We start from the raw sequence: 17,432 nt of genomic DNA, 5'->3' as shown, positions 1-17,432 counted from the left end.
TGTTAGGCTGGGACCCGCCCCCTTTCTCCTTTCCTCCACCCTTCCCTGCCCCTGCCCAGCTGCTGCAGGATTCCCAGGATTCCCCCTGTGCCCTCTGATGTGTCCCCCTCTCTGTCACTGCTTTGCCCCTGGCTGGCTGCGGGTGGGCCTGTCCTGTCTACCTTTGCGGCAGCCTTCCCCTGCCTAGCACATTGTCTGCACCCACCTAGGGTTACCAGAAAAACTTCAATTTCAGATAAACAACAATTTTCCCCCAAAAAATATGTTTTTATTGATTTTAGAGAGAGGGAGAGGGAGAGAGAGAGAAGCATTGATGGGAGAAACATTGATTGGTTGCCTCCCGGACCCACCCCAACGGGGAATCTAACCTTGACCTTACGGTGCACAGGATGACACTCAACCAACTGACCCAGGGTAGGCTGGGGCTGAACAACACATTTTTTCTTAGTGTAAGTATATCCCCAAAACTGCATGGCGCACATTTACACTAAAACATTACTTGTTTATCTGAAATTGAAATTCCACTGAGTGTCCTGTAGTTGTATTTGCTAGGTTTGGTGACCTACCCCTATCCCACCTGCTTCAGGGAAACAGACCAAGAGAGAGAAGGGCGAACAAAAGCAGGGCCAAGACTGCACCACTTCCTCCTCTTGGCCAACCCCCTCTCCCTTCAGCTGACCACACCTTCCAGAAACTGATAGCAAACTGAGCACTGGGTTTTTCCCTTCTGGAATGGGTGATTCCTGTGGGGCGGGCAGCTTGGCACACCTCAGAGCGGGTGTTGGAGCAGGCCTTCTGCTTGTAGATTTCCTACCATTTTCCAACAACTTGGGAGAGGCCATTGCCAAGGAAATCTCTTATTCTTGCCCCCTGGGTCTCTGCTGGCCACATATATATAATTTCTTTATTGATTAAGTTATTACATATGTGTCCTTATGCCCCCATCCCCCCCCCCTCATGCCCTCACCTCCCTGGTTCTGCCTGCCTCTTGCCTCTCTGAGCTGGAGGTGCCAGGACCATTGCCCAGCAGCCCAGCTCCCACCCATCATCCAGCCCCCTCTTGCAGACGCCCCCTCAGCCGGTGCCCCTGCTGCTGCCCCAGGTGGAGTGAGGAGGCTCCTCGTGCAGGAGTTTTATTGACCGGCCCAGGAGAGACTGGCTAGGTGCAGGACCCCCGGGGTGGAGTCCTGTCCACGTCACGGCCGGGAGTGCGGCAGGAACAGGATCCAGACACCACTGGGCAGCTGAGTGCTGTCCAAGCCGGATGCTCTTCCTCCCATTCTGCTCACCTGAGGTCTTGCTACCTTTGGTCGTCATGGTTTGCAGACCCGCTTTGTTACGCCAGGCCTTTTTGTAAGGTACTTTGATCCATGGCCTCCTTTAACCTGACAGCAACCTTGAGAGCATACGCTCCCAGGGCACAGCCTCTTCAGGAAGCAGGGGGGTCATGTGTGGTTTTCCTGGTGGACACTGTGGGGCAGAGCTCAGCGCCCCCTTTAAGAAAGGCTTGTTCTGGCCCGGCCGGCGCGGCTCAGTGGTGGAGGGTCGACCCATGAACTAAGAGGTCACTGGTTTGATTCCAGGTCAGGGCACATGCCTGGGTTGCAGGCTCCATCTCCAGTAGGGGGTGTGCAGGAAGCAGCCAATCGATGTGATCAGTGTTCCTATCTCTCTGTCCCTCTCCCTTCCTCTCTCTCTAAAAAAGTAAATGAAAACATAGAAAAACAGAAGAAAGGCTTGTCCTAGCTGTCAGAGCACAGATGCCTTCAGCTGCCGGCCTCTCCAGGGAGAGGAAACCTCTCACTCAAGGTCACACTCCTTCCTGCGGAGGCCCAGCCAATGACGGACCCACTGGGACTCCCAAGGGCCGTTCCAGCCCCAGAGGTCTGTAGGGCCAGTGGAGGTTAGCACTGGGCCTGCGCGGCAGTCACTTCTCCCCTTCTCAGTCCCCTTCCCCTTCCCCAGGTGTTGCTCCCAGAGGCATTCCTTAACGAACATCCTGCACCCCATTAGCCTCCTGGGGAGGCCAACCCGCAGGACCAAGTGCACCAGTGCCCTGACAGCAGTAGCAGCAGCAGCAGCAGCAGTGAGCACGTAGTAGGCCCTCAATCAATACCGGACTGGAAGAACTGGGGCAGGCATTGCGGGTCCTGACTCTACACACATAACAGTACCTTAAAAGCAGCGGATGTTTACTCAGGTGAAACTACTTGACATGCTTCCCCTTTCAATCCTTTGGAGGCGGGTGTCTCTATTTTCTCCACATTCAATGAGGAAAAGGAATCAGGGGGCCCAGGGCCAGCAGGTAGTAGGATCTGGACCTAGACAGTTTGATACTCAAGCCCACCCTCTGATCATCAGCATCCTCGGCCATGTTCCTGAAGGAAACGGAGGCTTAGAAAGGTAAAGGCACCCTAGCCAGTTTGGCTCAGTGGATTGAGTGTCGGCCTGCGGACTGGGGGGTCCCGGGTTCGATTCCGGGCACATCCCCAGTAGGAAGTGTGCAGGAGGCAGCTGATCGAAGTTTCTAACTCTCTATCCCTCTCCCTTTTATCATAAAATATATTAAAAAAAAAAAAAGAAGAAAGGTAAAGGCATTCTCCTTGCCAGCCAGGGAGTGGGGTGCCAGCCCTGCAGTCCTCGCTGTTTCTCTGGGTCTGAGTGCTATAGGGAGTCCTCGCCCACAGGGAGCTTGGCTGCAGGAATCACCGGGCCACCCACAGACCCTGGGGTCATGTACTGTTCCCTAGACCTGTCCTTACCCGCCTTGTGGCTCTTCTCACGAGGTCTACACATCAGCCAGAACCCAGCTTAAGCTCTAGCTGGTTTGGCTCAGTGGACTGAAGGGTCCTGGGTTCGATTCCACAGGTTCAATCCCACTGGGACTCATGCAGGAGGCAACTGATTGATGTGGCTCACATCGATGTCTCTCTCTCTCTGTCTCTCCCCCTCCCATCCACTCTCTCTTAAAAAAAAAAAATCAATGCAAAACCCAGATTAAAAGTAACTCCTTCGGGAAGCCTTCCCCAGTCTCTGCTCCCCGCTCCTCCTTCCCCTGAGGTTCACATCAGAGTATGGAAGTGTCAGGCCAGGACTGGCCGCACGGAGGGGAGGCGGCAGCAAATGTTTGCAGGATGAATGAATAAAAGGAAAAATGATAGTGAAGCACGGAATTAGCGGGCACCATTCCAGGGCTGGAACTAAATATTTACTTTGTCCATTGGGCAATCCTGATAGACAAGCCTGGTTTTCCTAGTTCTATTTACACCGACTTTCCTTCGGTGATTGACACAATCAACTCGGTTGTGTTATAGTTTGAACAGCTGTTTCCACATGTGGGCCTGGGTGTACAAGGTGCTTGATCCTCGGCTTCCGCTGTTCCCCAGCATTCTGGGTCCTCCTCAGAGTTGGCCTCCCAGTTCTTGGGCCTGGCTGGCGACAACCTCCATGAGTTTACAGGTCACATTGGGGTCTCACTCCAGTGTAAGCTGTGGGTTCATGTCCAGCCAGGGTTGAGCCATAGCAGGAGCCCCTGGAACACGTAGGACAGACTTGCCTGGGTCTCCCACCCGAGGAGCCTCCTGGGAGACACCTTTCTTAAGGGAAAGGGGTCAGGGGTGACATGCTGGGTCCAAGGGCAGCTTCAGAGTCCGAGAGAAGAGGGACTTGGAGTTGAGTATGGTGTCTATCAGTCAGCCTCGGGGTCCCAGGGGGGTCAGAGGGAGATGGAAGTGGCATATGAAGATGGAAAGAGCAATTTTACCCAAACACTAACACTCCTTTGGGGACACTCCAGTAAGTGGAGTATGAGGGCCAATGAGCAGTTCTAACCCTGGAGCCCAGGCTGTGAGGGGATGCCTGGGGGCAGTGGTGATGTTGCATGAGGGGTACCCGGAAAACTGGGTGGTCTCACCCAGCAGACACCACCTGGGAGCGGGAAGGACTCACTTAAAACACATTTGAGATACTCTCCGAAGGTGCCATCATTGTAGAGGAAGAGGGAGACTTCTCGGGGGTAAGAGTAAGATCCAATGCCCTGGCCAGTGTGGCTCAGTGGGTTGGAGCGATGTCCCGTGCACTGAAGGGTCACAGGTTTGACCCCGGTCAGGGTGCATATAGGAGGCGACCAATCAATGTGTTGTTTTTTCTCTCTCTCCCTCCCTCTAAAATCAATAAAAACATATTTAAAAAACACACAAAACGATCCAATGGAACCTGCATCATCACAATGAGTGACCTTTCACTGAGCCTGTGGCCGGAGCAGCACAGCTGGCAGGAAGCTGGCTCCGTGGGTCCGTGTGGAATTTGGTGACAGTTTAAGTTCAGGGAGTGGGGTGAGGCTGGCCTGTGCTCTAAGATGAGGGGAGGGCTTCCTTGTCGAACTGTCAGTGCAAACAGGATGACAGATGGAGTGTTCTACCCACGTCCTTGCCAGGTGCAGTGGCATGTTGCCACCCCAGAAGCGTGTTACCTGGGCAGCAGAGCAGGCCCTGATTTCAGCAGTTCTTTTTAGATCAGTTAGAGAGTTTAGATTTTCCTCCATATTTATACTGATTATTTCCCCAGATCCAAATTAGGTGAGCTTTCTCTCTCTCTCTCTCTCTCTCTCTCTCTCTCTCTCTCCATATATCAGTTTTGGATTGAGGCCTGGCATTTCCACTATCATCAAAAAGGAGAGATGAGCACAGCTGGCATGGCTCAGTGGCTAAGCGTCGACCCAAGAACCAAGAGGTCACAGTTTGATTCCCGGTCAGGACACATGCCTGGGTTGCATGCAGGGGGCAGCCAATCAATGATACTCTCTCATCATTGATGTTTCTCTCCCTCCCTCCCTCCCTTCCTCTCTGAAAGCAATATAAATAAATATATATTTTAAAAAGGAGAGATGAGAAAAACCAAAGTTGGGTTCATAAAGAAAGTCTGGGGGAAGACAAGGGCTGCCCCTTTGGTCTCAGCACAGCCAGGAACGAATGGAAGGCCACTGAGGAGTCTGCCTGCTGCGTGAGGAGCCTGTCATGACGGCCGGATGGACATGTGGTATTTGGTTTAGAGCCGGGGCTTCTGGGCGCAAACACCTGGGTATAAACAGTCAGACTCAATTGTTATCCCTCCCTTCCCAGGAAAGGCCAGGAAGGAAAAGGCCTCAGCGTTAGGCATTGTCCTCGGTGGGTTAAACAACGCAGGTAGCCCAGTCTGGCAGGGAGCCAGTGGGGAGCTAGGGAATCTCATGGCTGCAGTGCCTGGTGGCGGCCTTCCCAAGAACAGCTCATTAAATCCCTGTCTTTCCCATCCTGCTGTCCTGCCTCTGAAACTACCACATCCCTGTAAGTCCTCAATAAAATTACTATTTAAAAAAACGAAACTGGAAGAGAAAGAAAAGATACTATCAGACACTTCAAAGTCCAGTTTGGAGCTCCAGGCCTTGACCTGACTAAGGCCTCTCTCGCCCTCCCTGGACCCACCTCCCCTCCTACACTCCCTTCCTACCTCGGTCCAGCTCCTATAGTCCCTGGGCCACTAGAGCGAAGAGAGCAAACCTAGGATGTCCGTCTCCCTGGAGTCACTGCTTGGCTATTCGCTCCCAAGTTTTTCATCTTCCAGGGAGGGCAAGGAGGCTGCTATCAGGACACCCACTTCCTCTCCTTAGCAACAATACTTTCTATTTGCATAAGTGTTATCAGTTGTAAAAGGATTTCAGCATTATCAGCTGTAAAGGGTTTCACCTTCACTTTCTTATTCAGTGCGTGTAACACTATAAGGGAGTCAGGGTTATCATGACTCACGTCACAAACAGGTCACTGAGGCTCACAGCGATAGACCAACTTGACAGGAGTTGCTAAGCTGTGGATTCAGGGGGGAGGGGAGGGGTGGTCTAGAAGCAGCCAGATTAACCCCGATTTGAATCCAACTTGTATCTGGTGTGATACTTTGGGCAAGAGACTTAACCTTACTGAATCTGTTTCCTCCTCCATAAAAAGAGATGATAATGCACTCTCAAAGAGCTGAGGTGAGCAGTACACAATCAATGAAACATGCATAGCAAGGTCTGGCCAGCGTGGCTCAGCGGTTGAGCATCAACCTATGAACCAGGAGGTCATGGTTGGATTCCCAGTCAGGACACATGCCTGGGCTGAGGGCTCAATCCCCAGTGAGGGGTGTGCAGGAGACAGCCGACCAAGGATTCTCTCTCATCATTGATGTTTTTCTTTTTCCCCTCTCTGAAATTCATAAAAATATATTTTTAAAAATGCATAGCATGGGTCTGGCAAATAGAGGTTCATTCAGTGTCTAAGTGCCCTCTCCAACTTTTCTTTCAGTTCCAAGCCCAGGACTAACCTTTATTTCACATAGTAGGTACTGTGGGTGCAAAGGGGTGCTGTAATAGAGCCGACTGAAAGTAACCTCACAGGGTGATCTATTCATAAATTCCTAACCGGGCTGGTCATGGTGAAGAGTCACGCCCCAGGTCTAAAACTTGTTTAGTAAAAGGTTTATCTTTGCCTGAAGCAAGCACTGTCCATTGTTTATTGTGCATCTAGGTAACACACTTAAAGAATGTTTTTATTGATTTTAGAGAGGAGAGAGAGAAACATTGATATGAGAAACAATTGTCGGTTGCCTTCTGTACATACACACACTGACCAGGGATCAAACCCACAACCTGGGTGTGTGCCCTGACTGGGAAATCAAACCGGCAACCTTTCCGTGCCTGGGACGTTGCTCAACTGAGCGACCGGGCCAGGCGTAGGTGACACGCTTTTGAAATAGCTCTTTTTCAGACCTTCAGAAGTGTAACCACACTCGAGAGAGTACATAATCGTAACTATCCTGTAATCCAGTGGTTTTCAACCGGTGTGTCGCAAGCATTTTTAAAACATGCAATACCTGATGATTTAGCCAGGGGCACTGACCTCATTCCCCTTAGATCAGTGGTCGGCAAACTCATTAGTCAACAGAGCCAAATATCAACAGTACACCGATTGAAATTTCTTTTGAGAGCCAAATATTTTAAATTTAAACTATATAGGTAGGTACATTGTTATTAACTTAATTAGGGTACTCCTAAGCTGGCCTTTGCTAAAAACATCCTCAATCTGATTGAGGTATGTTCGCTGAGTAAGTCGGGTTTGTATGTTGTTTCTAATTTTAGGCACGATTCCAGGTTCTCATCAATAAGACGACTTCTCAATTTACTCTTGATAAGGTTCATGCTTGAAAATGATTGTTCGCATAAATATGTAGACCCGAATAAGGAAAGAACAGCAAATGCTAGTTTTTTTCAGTTGATTCTATGAGTCAGGAGTACTATTCCAGGTCTTTCAAAGCAGACCACTTGTACTGTTCACATTTGTTTTTCTCTAATATTTCTATATCAGCACAGAGATGTTCATATTTCGAGCTCCACAGTTCTTTGTTTTTTAAATCCAGCAATTGCATTTCAAAGTTGCCAATGTCAATATTAAAGGGAGAAAAATTTAATTCTGTTACAGTAGCATCAAGAGGTTTTTTAACAAAGGCTAACGTCGCTTTGCTGTTTCTGAATTCCTGAAACCTGTTGAGAAAAGCTTCCCTCATATTTAAAAGTGTTTCGAAATAGCAAATGTCAATATCAGAATTATTTTCTTGGCGATGTTTCAACAGGCTTGGAAAGTGAATCAAACTTTGCTCCAAGTTTCGCTTTCAAAGGCTTGAGCAAAAAGATAATTTGTTTTCGAATAACTTCTTCTAACATTGAAAAAACTGTGTTTCCTTTCCCCTGTAGTTTACGATTAAGCTGATTTAGATGAGACGTAACGTCTACCATGAAATAAAATTTTTGGATCCACTGATCGTTCGTTAGTTCTGGATAGTGTACACCCTTCTCAAGGAGAAATGCTTTAATTTCTGTTAATAAGGAAGTGAGACGTTTCAAAATGTTTCCTCTTGATAACCAACGTACCTTGATATGCAGCAGATCTACGTACTCACTCTCCATTTCAACTCGTGCATGAGTAGCGTGCTCCTCTCCGCCTGCGCCGTGTCTCCCGTCGCCCGACCGACACCCCCCACTTCTTCTAATGCCACTTCTTCAAAATAGACTCGCCCAGGCCGAAAAACGACTTCTGCCACAAGGTTTCAATCGCACTGTACGTGTGCGCCCACACAGGGTATTTTGTGGAAGAGCCACACTTAAGGGTCCAAAGAGCTGCATGCGGCTCGTGAGCCACGGTTTGCCGGCCACTGCCTTAGATTATCAAATAAAAAAACGACAACAGCCAACACAATAGCCATCCGGTGTGAATGAATCAAAATTATATCTATTTGGATCTGGCCGGTTTGGCTCAGTGGACAGAGTATCAGCCTGCGGACTGAAGGGTTCCAGGTTCGATTCCGGGCACAGGTTTGAACAGTTCTTACAGGGACAGTGCTCAACAAACTGTCCCTGTAAGAACTGTTTGCTATATGAGTGATTACCTCTCCCTTCTCCATTTCCCCTACCTCCCATAGTGAGAGGATGTTTATTACAGCTCCAAGCCCAAGCCCAGGGAGCTCTGCAAACAGGGAGTGGCAGCGGTGACTTTCTCCAGCTGGCACAGTGGAAGGCCACGGGCCCTGGGCTGGCTCCCTGCAGAGGCCCAGGTACTACTGTGGCGTCTGCAGGGAGGGAGGCTGACTGACCTTCACCGTAGTTGGCTGACTTTTCTTCCCCATCTAGATGCACTGAGAGCAGCACAATGGGTTCAGAAAGGTTCCCTCTGCTGCCAACGTGACTCCCAGCAGACCACAGGGAATCGCTGCTGTTGCTGGAACAACTGTCCGAGAGCCCTGGGCCAGGAGCAGCACTGCATGACCGACTTTCTGAATGCTTGGAGGTCCAAGCGACTGTAGTGGCCATTTGAGCGAGAGCCCTCATAGGCTGATCAAGCAGCACACCGCCCTCAACTCTTACTTCAACCTGAGCAACTCCAACCTCGTCTACTTTAGGAATGGTCCTTCAGATAAAATGTAGATGGAAGAAAGGATCCAGTCCCAATGCTGTTTCAAAATAAAAGCTGACCTAATGCAACCACTTCATTTATTCACAGAGGGACCTCAGGGGCACAGGAGACAACTGACCTGCTCAAGGTCATACAATTCTGCAAGGTGTAGACCCAACATTACAGGCTATATTTCTAGTCCACTGCTTTCTGTGGTGTCATGACTGCCCGGAAATTGGGGCTTATAGCAGCCTCTGGCGACCACAGGCATCTCCTGATCCTTTCTGGAAGACCCCCTGCGCATCCCCAGCTTGGAAGTCCCCTTCTTCCCACCGGATCTATAATCACAGCAAGCACTACGATTTAGCCATGATCAGCAGAGGACCCTGCTGTGAACTGAAGAAGCGCTCTCCCACCCCCCACGCCTTCCCTGTGGCTCCCAAGCCCACTCACCTTCCTGGGCCCTCCTCTCCGCTCTTCTCTAGGCCACCTCAGCCAGGACAGGGCTCCTCTCTCTGGCATGCTTTATCCCTTTCCAAGGCCCTTCTAGTTTTTCTCCCACCTCCAGCCTGATTCCTTTTTTGTTTTCCGTCCACTTACTTGATCACCTTGGAGCACTTTAAGCCTGGTATCCATCTGTGTTCCTCTTGGGCTTGTGGTAAGGCCACAATATCAACCAAGAGAAATTTCAGCAAAAGTGGATTGCGTGTATGAAAAAGAGACAGTTAAATTATAGCAAACAAAAACTTGTTTATAATAAAATGGTCTTACATAGATTAGGGTGTACTTCAGTAAGCCATATGAAAATGTTTCACAACCACACCAAAACACTTGGCAATGTGAAGCACTTATTTTAAATGGTCTGACCTTCAAAAGCCTTCATAACCAGGTTTCTGCCTGCTTGCTATCTTCTACTATGCTCCACCTCACCTCAATGCAGCTCTAACAGGCCTGCACAGCCTCTGCAAGGCGAGACCTCTGCTCCCTTGTCTAGAGTCCAAGCATGTCAAACTTGCAGCCGCTGGGCCGCAGGCCTCGTTTACATATATGAGCCTAGACTGCTAGATGGTTCTGCTTGCTTCTGACAAAATCCTGACCTCACTGCATGGTGTCACTCACTTCCCTTCCCGTTGGTTTTCCCTAAGGATTCTGTCAACAGCCGACTGTTTAATGTCCTCAGTCAGCACTTCATCAGAGACAATTATATCTAGGGAGCTTTAGTTAATTACTGTTAACTCTTCCTTACACATATGCATATGCTTATCATCTTTACCTAATTAGACTGGAAGTAATGATTCATTTTCTGGAGCAGTGGTTCCCATAAATGCAAACTGGCTACCAAAGATCTCCCCTGAGGAACTCATTAAAATGCAGATTCTTGGGAAGATGAGCTCATAAATCTGGGTGTGGATAGGCACAGAACGAAGGTGTAATGTAACGATGGGTGGGACCCTGGAACCAGCACCTTTAACAAACAGAGTTTATGATACAGATGAATTGCCAGGTTGGAAGCTCCCAGAGAACCTAGCACAAAGCTCTGTACCTACAATGTGCTCACACGGTAGCTGAAGGCTTCTGGGCTGATAATGAATTTGATTTTAACAGTATTGTTTTATTAAACCTGTGTTGTTTCCCTGAGGAAGGAATCCTACTGATACCTTATAGGTGTCAAGCTCTGTGGCTATTCACATACATTCTCTTTTCCTTATAACCTTTAGGAAAAAGTGGTATTCTCATTGGCATGAGAAGTCTAAGGAACTTGTTTTAGGTTATAGCAGAACTAGAATCTGACTTCTACTTACCAGACGGCATAAACTGGTGGCTTATAGTATCTGGTTTGCAGATACGTTTTATTTGGACAGTACAACGTTTTACCTTTAAAAAAAACTAATGGCTAACATTTCTAAATTGGATATTTTGTATTAATAGCTGGATTTCTGGCTTAAGGGGACCAAAAAAAAAAAAAAAAAAAAGGATTGGTAACACTGGGGTCCACATTCCTCTATGGCAACAATTAACTGGAGCCTTTTCAGTGGTTCTCAATCTTCTGGCCCTTTAAATACAGTTCCTCATGTTGTGGCCTAACCATAAAATTATTTTCATTGCTACTTCATAACTGTAATTTTGCTACTGTTATGAATCGTAATATCTGATATGCAGGATGGTCTTAGGCGACCCCTGTGAAAGGGTCGTTCGACCTCCAAAGGGGTCTCGACCCACAGGTTGAGAACCGCTGCTTTAGATGGATGTGGACTAGAACTCACCAGAGTCCCCGCTAGCTCCCATCCTCATCCATGGCTGGGCCTGCTTCTCTTACACTCTGTTCCCAGCCTGGTCCCTATAGGCCTCTGAGATTGAGGCCCTTTCACTCTTATTTATTATCCTGCTTCTCATTGTTCAGGAAGTTTGGTAAACCTACAGACAGCCCCCTTTACTTGCTCTGTCTTGTATGGGTCTCTGATCACAGAGGTGTGTGCATTTTTTACTTTAATTTCAATACTAAGAAACCTGTTGGTACATCATTAAGGAAAACTGGGATCTTTGGTCCTTAAACTACACATTCTGGCCCTGGCCTAGTAAAAGTCTGTATTTCATCTTTAAAATAGTTGGGGAAAATATGGCAATTAATCTACTTCAATTCAATGGGGTCTGCCATGAAGGAATCCATAGTAAGCAATGCCGCCAAGGGATGGAGAGCCCGTGGGGAAGTGCCACCTCAGCCAGAGAGGCTGGGAGATGGATGCGCCCTCTCACTTTACAAGGCCATTCAGAAATAAGCACTAAATGCTTACCCATCTCCACAAGCTGGTCCTTTCCAAGGCTGCATTTAAAAAGCCAGGGACACAGGATGACACCTTAGAAGATGTGCTTTCTGATGACTTTTTGGATCACTTTTCTGTTTGTTTCTTTAAACAAGCTACCATTGCTTCTGATTCAACATGTTTCATTCTATAAATTTTTAATGTGTATTCCCATTTTTGGAAAATGTGAGCAGAGAGTTATGAAATTCTTTTAGCATCAGTATAACAAGCAAAAACATAAATCTCTTCAAAACAAAGTGAATCTCATGAGGCTAGGACTTCACATTCCATTGACAACTTACCAAGAAACGGCGCCAGCCATTTATATACTTCATTTACTTAATATAAGCCTGAGAGGTAGGTATTCTAATTTTAAAAGCAAACAAACAGGGGCTGAGGTTGAAGGACCCACAGCTCCAAATCTTCCACCCTTCTCCATGCTGCCGAATGCCTCTTTGGAGACCTTCCAGAGACAACCAGGGACATTCCTGGTTTCTCAGCACTACCTGGAAACAGGATCATTTCAAGGCATTATACAAATAAGAGGTCTTACTCTTCTTCACCTTATCCCCTAATCTGCATGAAGCTACTGTAAGACCTCCTCCATCAATTCTCAGTTCACCTGCTGTCTATGCTACTCCCAACCCCCTTCCATATCTTCAAAATAATTTCCTAACAGGGATGTGAGCCAAATTTAAAACAGTGTAGATACCTTGCTCTACCTCCAACACAGTTTCCATTCTTTCAGAGATGAAGTATCTACTCTCTAAGTCAGGTATTATTCAAGTAGGGGAGTTAAAACAAGGTCAAAGAGAGAAAGGCTGAAGGATTGGACTTTTTTTTGGTGTTTACTTATATAGCGGAAAAATAGCACATAAATGCAGCTACAGTATTTAATTTGTTTGGATAATAGTTACAGATAAACAGATACACTCCATATACAATTACCAATACTTTTTTATACAGTTCATATTTCAGTACATCAACACTATTTTATTTACACTCTATGTACATTAACATATTTCTAAAGTCAGTGCATTGTCAACAAGTTTTATACAGTAATTTACAAGGTGAATGTAGTTAATAGTTAATTTAATAAATTTTCCGCTAGTCATGAATTAAAAAAATTAATTACAACCAATATAACAAACATAGATCAAACAATATTAGTAGATTGTGCTACCTGTTTAAATAAAACATCTGTAAGGAAATTATTTAAAATCTTCCATTTTTTTTCATGGGACTTGTCCAGGTAGGAATGGACAGATTTTATATACTGAAAATCATGAAACTATAAAGTATGTATTTTGTCTGACTTCATCCCATTATTCCATTTAGGCCACTGCTTCCACCTTGCAATTATAGTCTCTGAATAGGGTTTCAACTTAGGAAGGTGTTTAAGACAACCTTTCCAACTGCTCTGAGAACTGGATAATAACTAGCCTCAGATATCAGAACATAAATGCTGAATTACTTTGGTACCTACTATTTATGAGGAAGAATGGGAAATGGAATCTGACAATTAATGAGAACCAACTTCCAGGGTCCAGATGAATACAAAAAGACTGAAGAAAAAAAAGTGAAATATTTACTTTGAATATATATTTTATAACAACACATGAAAAATGATGCTGCCTGAAATAAATAACATTTACATTTTTGTTCCAGTCTTGAATTATCAGAGGAAAAAATAAAGTGAGCAAAGAAACAAAAACTTTTGATGACTACTATTGGGAAATTAAAAAAAAGAGAGAGAGACAAACCCCCAAAACAAAACAAAAAAACAAACTGGACATGCAAACAAAACAGAAGTTTACTTTTAAAACCACCAATTTCACTAAAAATACACATTATCAATGTTTGAAAACAGATTGAATCTCATGGGGCTAGGATTTCACATTCATTGACAACTTACCAAGAAACGGGATGTATTTTGTTTTTAAACTGAATATGATGGGGGAAAACACCCCATTCAAGTTAATGTATAGCCCTTATAGCCATCAAATATAAACAAGTCTTGAAAAGTTCATTTGTATGTACTCTCTCCTTTTTTAAAGTGCAAAACAAAGAAACAAAGAAAAATAATCACTAATTGTGAAATACCATTTAGCTTTGATGCCATTTCCTTCTCAGAAGCTTTTTGTGCAACACGTGCAAGTGAAGATGGTGCAAATATTGGCAACTGCCAACCAAACTCAGGAGCAGGAGTGGAGCACATTTTTGAGGACACGTAAAGTATCCCCCAAAGTAAGATGCCTCTATCTGAGAGGGCCATTTTAGCTGGATTCCCAGGATGCTTTCTTTTTCTTTATAGAGTCTTCCAACCAAGGCCCTGGGTAGAAGGCACACAGCCCTTAAGAGATTCTTAGACTGACTGACTACTATATATGGCTCTGCCACCATGACTGGTTGTGTTTCAAACACAAACACAACAAAAATAAAAAGACATAAAAAGACTGGGAAAATGCTTTAAAAAATAAGTGGGAAAATCTATGTCCATGCCATAAGAATCCTTTGCACACCTTCATGATCTTGCTTTCTCCATCTTGTCAATATAATGGAATAAAACTTTAGGAAAAAGGAGGTAGCATGTCATGTTGTCCCGAGACAACACTATAACTTTTTGTTTTACTTTGACTCCAAGGAAATTCTTAGTATTTTGTTATAATTATTGGTAAACTCTATACTCACTACCTATTTGTTCACATCTGGACAAGCACAATTTAGTTCTTATTTGGTCCCAGGTGGCTGGTGCCAAACCCTTTTGTTTACAGGCTAATGGTGGACTCTGCCTGAAAGTTCTCTACCAGAGAACTTGTGTGAGATACTTCCAAACAAAACTATTACTACTGTTATGCTAACTGCTATTTTAATTAGGATTGTTATTTGTGCTTCAGGGTCACAGGATAAAAATAACTACCTTTAGTTAGCTTGCCTTTCAGGGACACTTTTGCCAAATGTTAGCTACGGGGAGTCATCTCCCTTACCACCAGACTGTCTAGCAGCCAGAGTGGTAGCTTACTGTAAAACACAGTACTTTTTGTAATCAGACTCAAAGTCTTCATCCATGCTGCTTGTGTCTGCCATCTTTTTGCCATCAACCTTTGGCAGAAATTGTGCATAGTCTATTCCCTTCTGCTCATAGAAAAGAATGTAGGCAGAGTCGGTGTCAATTTCATCAGGGTGAAGTTCCTAAAGGGATAAGAAAAGTCTTTAATAATAAAAAAGCCACCACTCTAGTGGCTCTTAATCCTTGCCAGGAAAGTGAAGACCAAGCCTCTTCAATTACTAAACATGTTTGCTTCCAATTAGCTTAACATTTTGGCTGTCTCATACCTGCTCCCAAAATAAGCCTCATTATTTTCAGTGTTTGTTTTAGGGAAAATATTCTGACTACAGACACGTTAAAAAGAATACCCCCCCCCCCCCCCCCCGCCATCAAATTCTAATAGCTCAAAAGACAAGAACTTTTAATCATTAAACAATACTTTTTTTCCCCTTACTATTCATGTGTGTACTTTTTAATGTGTTTTTATTGATCTTTAGAGACAGAGGAAGGGAGAAGAATAGAGAAATAGAAACATTGATTGGCTGTCTCTTGCACGCCCCCTACTGGGTATTGAGTCCACAACAGTGGCATATGACTTGACTGGGAATCAAACTGTGACCTCCTGATTCATGGGTTGACGCTCAACCACTGGGCAATACCAGCTGGGCAATTACTCATGTTTTCATTCTATCCTCTGCACATCACTTTTGTTCCTTTAATACTAAAGGCATCTAGCCCTCGCCTGTGTTTCTCAGCCTACGCACTGAAGGGTGACAGGTTTGATGCCCGGTCAAGGACAGGTATCTGAGCTGCAGGTTTGAACCACAGCCCTGGTTGGGGTATGTGTGGGAGGCAATCAATCCACATGTGTCTCTCTCACTTCGATGTTTCTCTCTTTCTCTCTCTCCCCACCCCCGCTCTCCCTCCTTCCTTCTAATCTCTCTAAAAAAAAATCAATGGGAAAAACATCCTCAGATAAGGATTAACAAAAAAACAAGCAAAAAATACTAAAGGCATCTATATATGGTTTCTAACAGAAATATCTATTCCATTTAGGAGAAAGTCCATTACTTAAACAAATATCCCTCAGAATTGTTGACATTTTTGTTTTCATTTATTCGAAGATTAGGGATATCTACCTTACAGCTGCTGTCATTGTAACAGTACCACTTGCTGTTTGGGTTTTTGGCATAAGTGACGTAATGGCCCCCGCCCAGAATTCCTGAATGGCACTGTAAGAGAAGAAAGTGGAAGTATGTTAGTAGTTAATAGAACTGGTCAGGGGACACTACTAGGATCTGATCAGGAAAACACTAATCATTTAGGTGGTCAAGAAGGAAAGTTTTGGAATCATCTAACTTTTTTCCAAAAATTCAAAATTCAAAAGTCCCAAATCTAAATATTTTGTAGTTGCAATTATTTGTTAGAAAGCAAAAATCCTTTGGGAGCACACAATTGTGAATAACTCAAACTTGTGACTCCAGTAATAACAATTACATGACTATAACCACTTACTCTGTGAGCATCTTGGGTTTTATCTGGAAGGCCAAGATACCTACTGCTAACTTTGTTTATCACCAAGCTCAATGCCTAGGAAATAAGCAAGCACTGAAAAAAATGAATGAATGAATGAATGATGAACAAATCACTGAAAAATGCAGACCATTCTGAAAACCATACAATAAATCACTTACCGAAATTGCATATAGATTATAAATAGGATTAACACGAATATCTTTTCTTTGGTCATCGGTGCTGTCTTCTTCACTGTGTTTTTCAAGCTGACCATTGCTGTAGCCATTGCCACAGACACTGCCATATGCCTCATGTTCATAAAGAAATCCATTGGCCAAAGCTACTTCGTGATCCTGAGGGGTAACCAGCTCAGGTTGGCTGCCCCCCAGCATGTGCCCTTGGCTCAAGGCATCAACCAGCTCACAAACATGCACAGTCCCATTCTCTTTGCTGGCATCCAAGTTCTCCTTACTACTAGTCAGTTTATTTTTGCTGCCAATCTGGGGTAGTCGAAGCCTCCCTTTGCTCCTCCCTAAAGTCCGTGGGCTGCTGTTAGGGCTGCTGTTTTTGCTGGAGGGACAGCTAGCTCCACCTTTTCTTGATGAAGAAGGTGAACCTGTCAAAGGGAGAAGGAAAGATTCATAAAACCCAAATGCCACAAATTAAGCTAGCCACCAGATGGTGACTTTGAAGCCACCTTCACAAGTATACACATAAAGGTATAAAGACTGGGAGTCCTGACTGGCTACTTTTTAGTTCCTATTATGTAGTCAATAAGTTACAGTCTTGTCTTCCTCAATGCCAAGCCCTGAAAATGCACAATGTCCTGAAAATGTAAATTACCATGTAGGAACTTAGAAAATATTAGAAAGGTGATTTAGGTCAGATTCAGTTTAAAACAGTATTATTAGACTAAGGCCCCAAGGAATTTTACAAATGTATTTTCTTCTCTGTCTTGTATGTAAACTTAGATTAAAAATACAATCACTAATTATTAAGCACTTAGTATTGCTAAGCATGGTATTGGAAACTCTCTATTATCTTTTTTTTATTTATTTTATTTTTTTTATTATTTATTACAAAGGGTATTACATATGTGTCCATTTTTTC

At 44.9% G+C, this 17,432-nt stretch overlaps 1 protein-coding gene across 6 annotated transcripts in view; it reads right to left on the bottom strand.

The window, feature by feature from the left end:
* Nucleotides 1–13,553: 13,553 nt before the first annotated feature.
* Nucleotides 13,554–17,432, bottom strand: part of USP32 (ubiquitin specific peptidase 32) — a 123,226-nt gene continuing 119,347 nt past the window's right edge. For all 6 annotated transcript variants that reach the window (XM_006756163.2, XM_006756165.2, XM_015559066.1 and 3 more), the window contains 3 exons: nucleotides 16,502–16,938; nucleotides 15,947–16,039; nucleotides 13,554–14,950 (listed from right to left, as the gene is read on the bottom strand). In XM_006756163.2, coding sequence (XP_006756226.2) covers nucleotides 14,777–14,950; nucleotides 15,947–16,039; nucleotides 16,502–16,938 — 704 coding nt within the window. In that variant the 3' untranslated portion in view covers nucleotides 13,554–14,776. The remainder of the gene's footprint in view (nucleotides 14,951–15,946; nucleotides 16,040–16,501; nucleotides 16,939–17,432) is intronic.

Source organism: Myotis davidii, unplaced genomic scaffold, assembly GCF_000327345.1.
Source record: "Myotis davidii unplaced genomic scaffold, ASM32734v1 scaffold993, whole genome shotgun sequence".
Classification (NCBI taxonomy): Eukaryota; Metazoa; Chordata; class Mammalia; order Chiroptera; family Vespertilionidae; genus Myotis; species Myotis davidii.
Note: the sequence above shows the minus strand (reverse complement) of the source record. Positions and strands in the feature narration are given on the sequence as shown.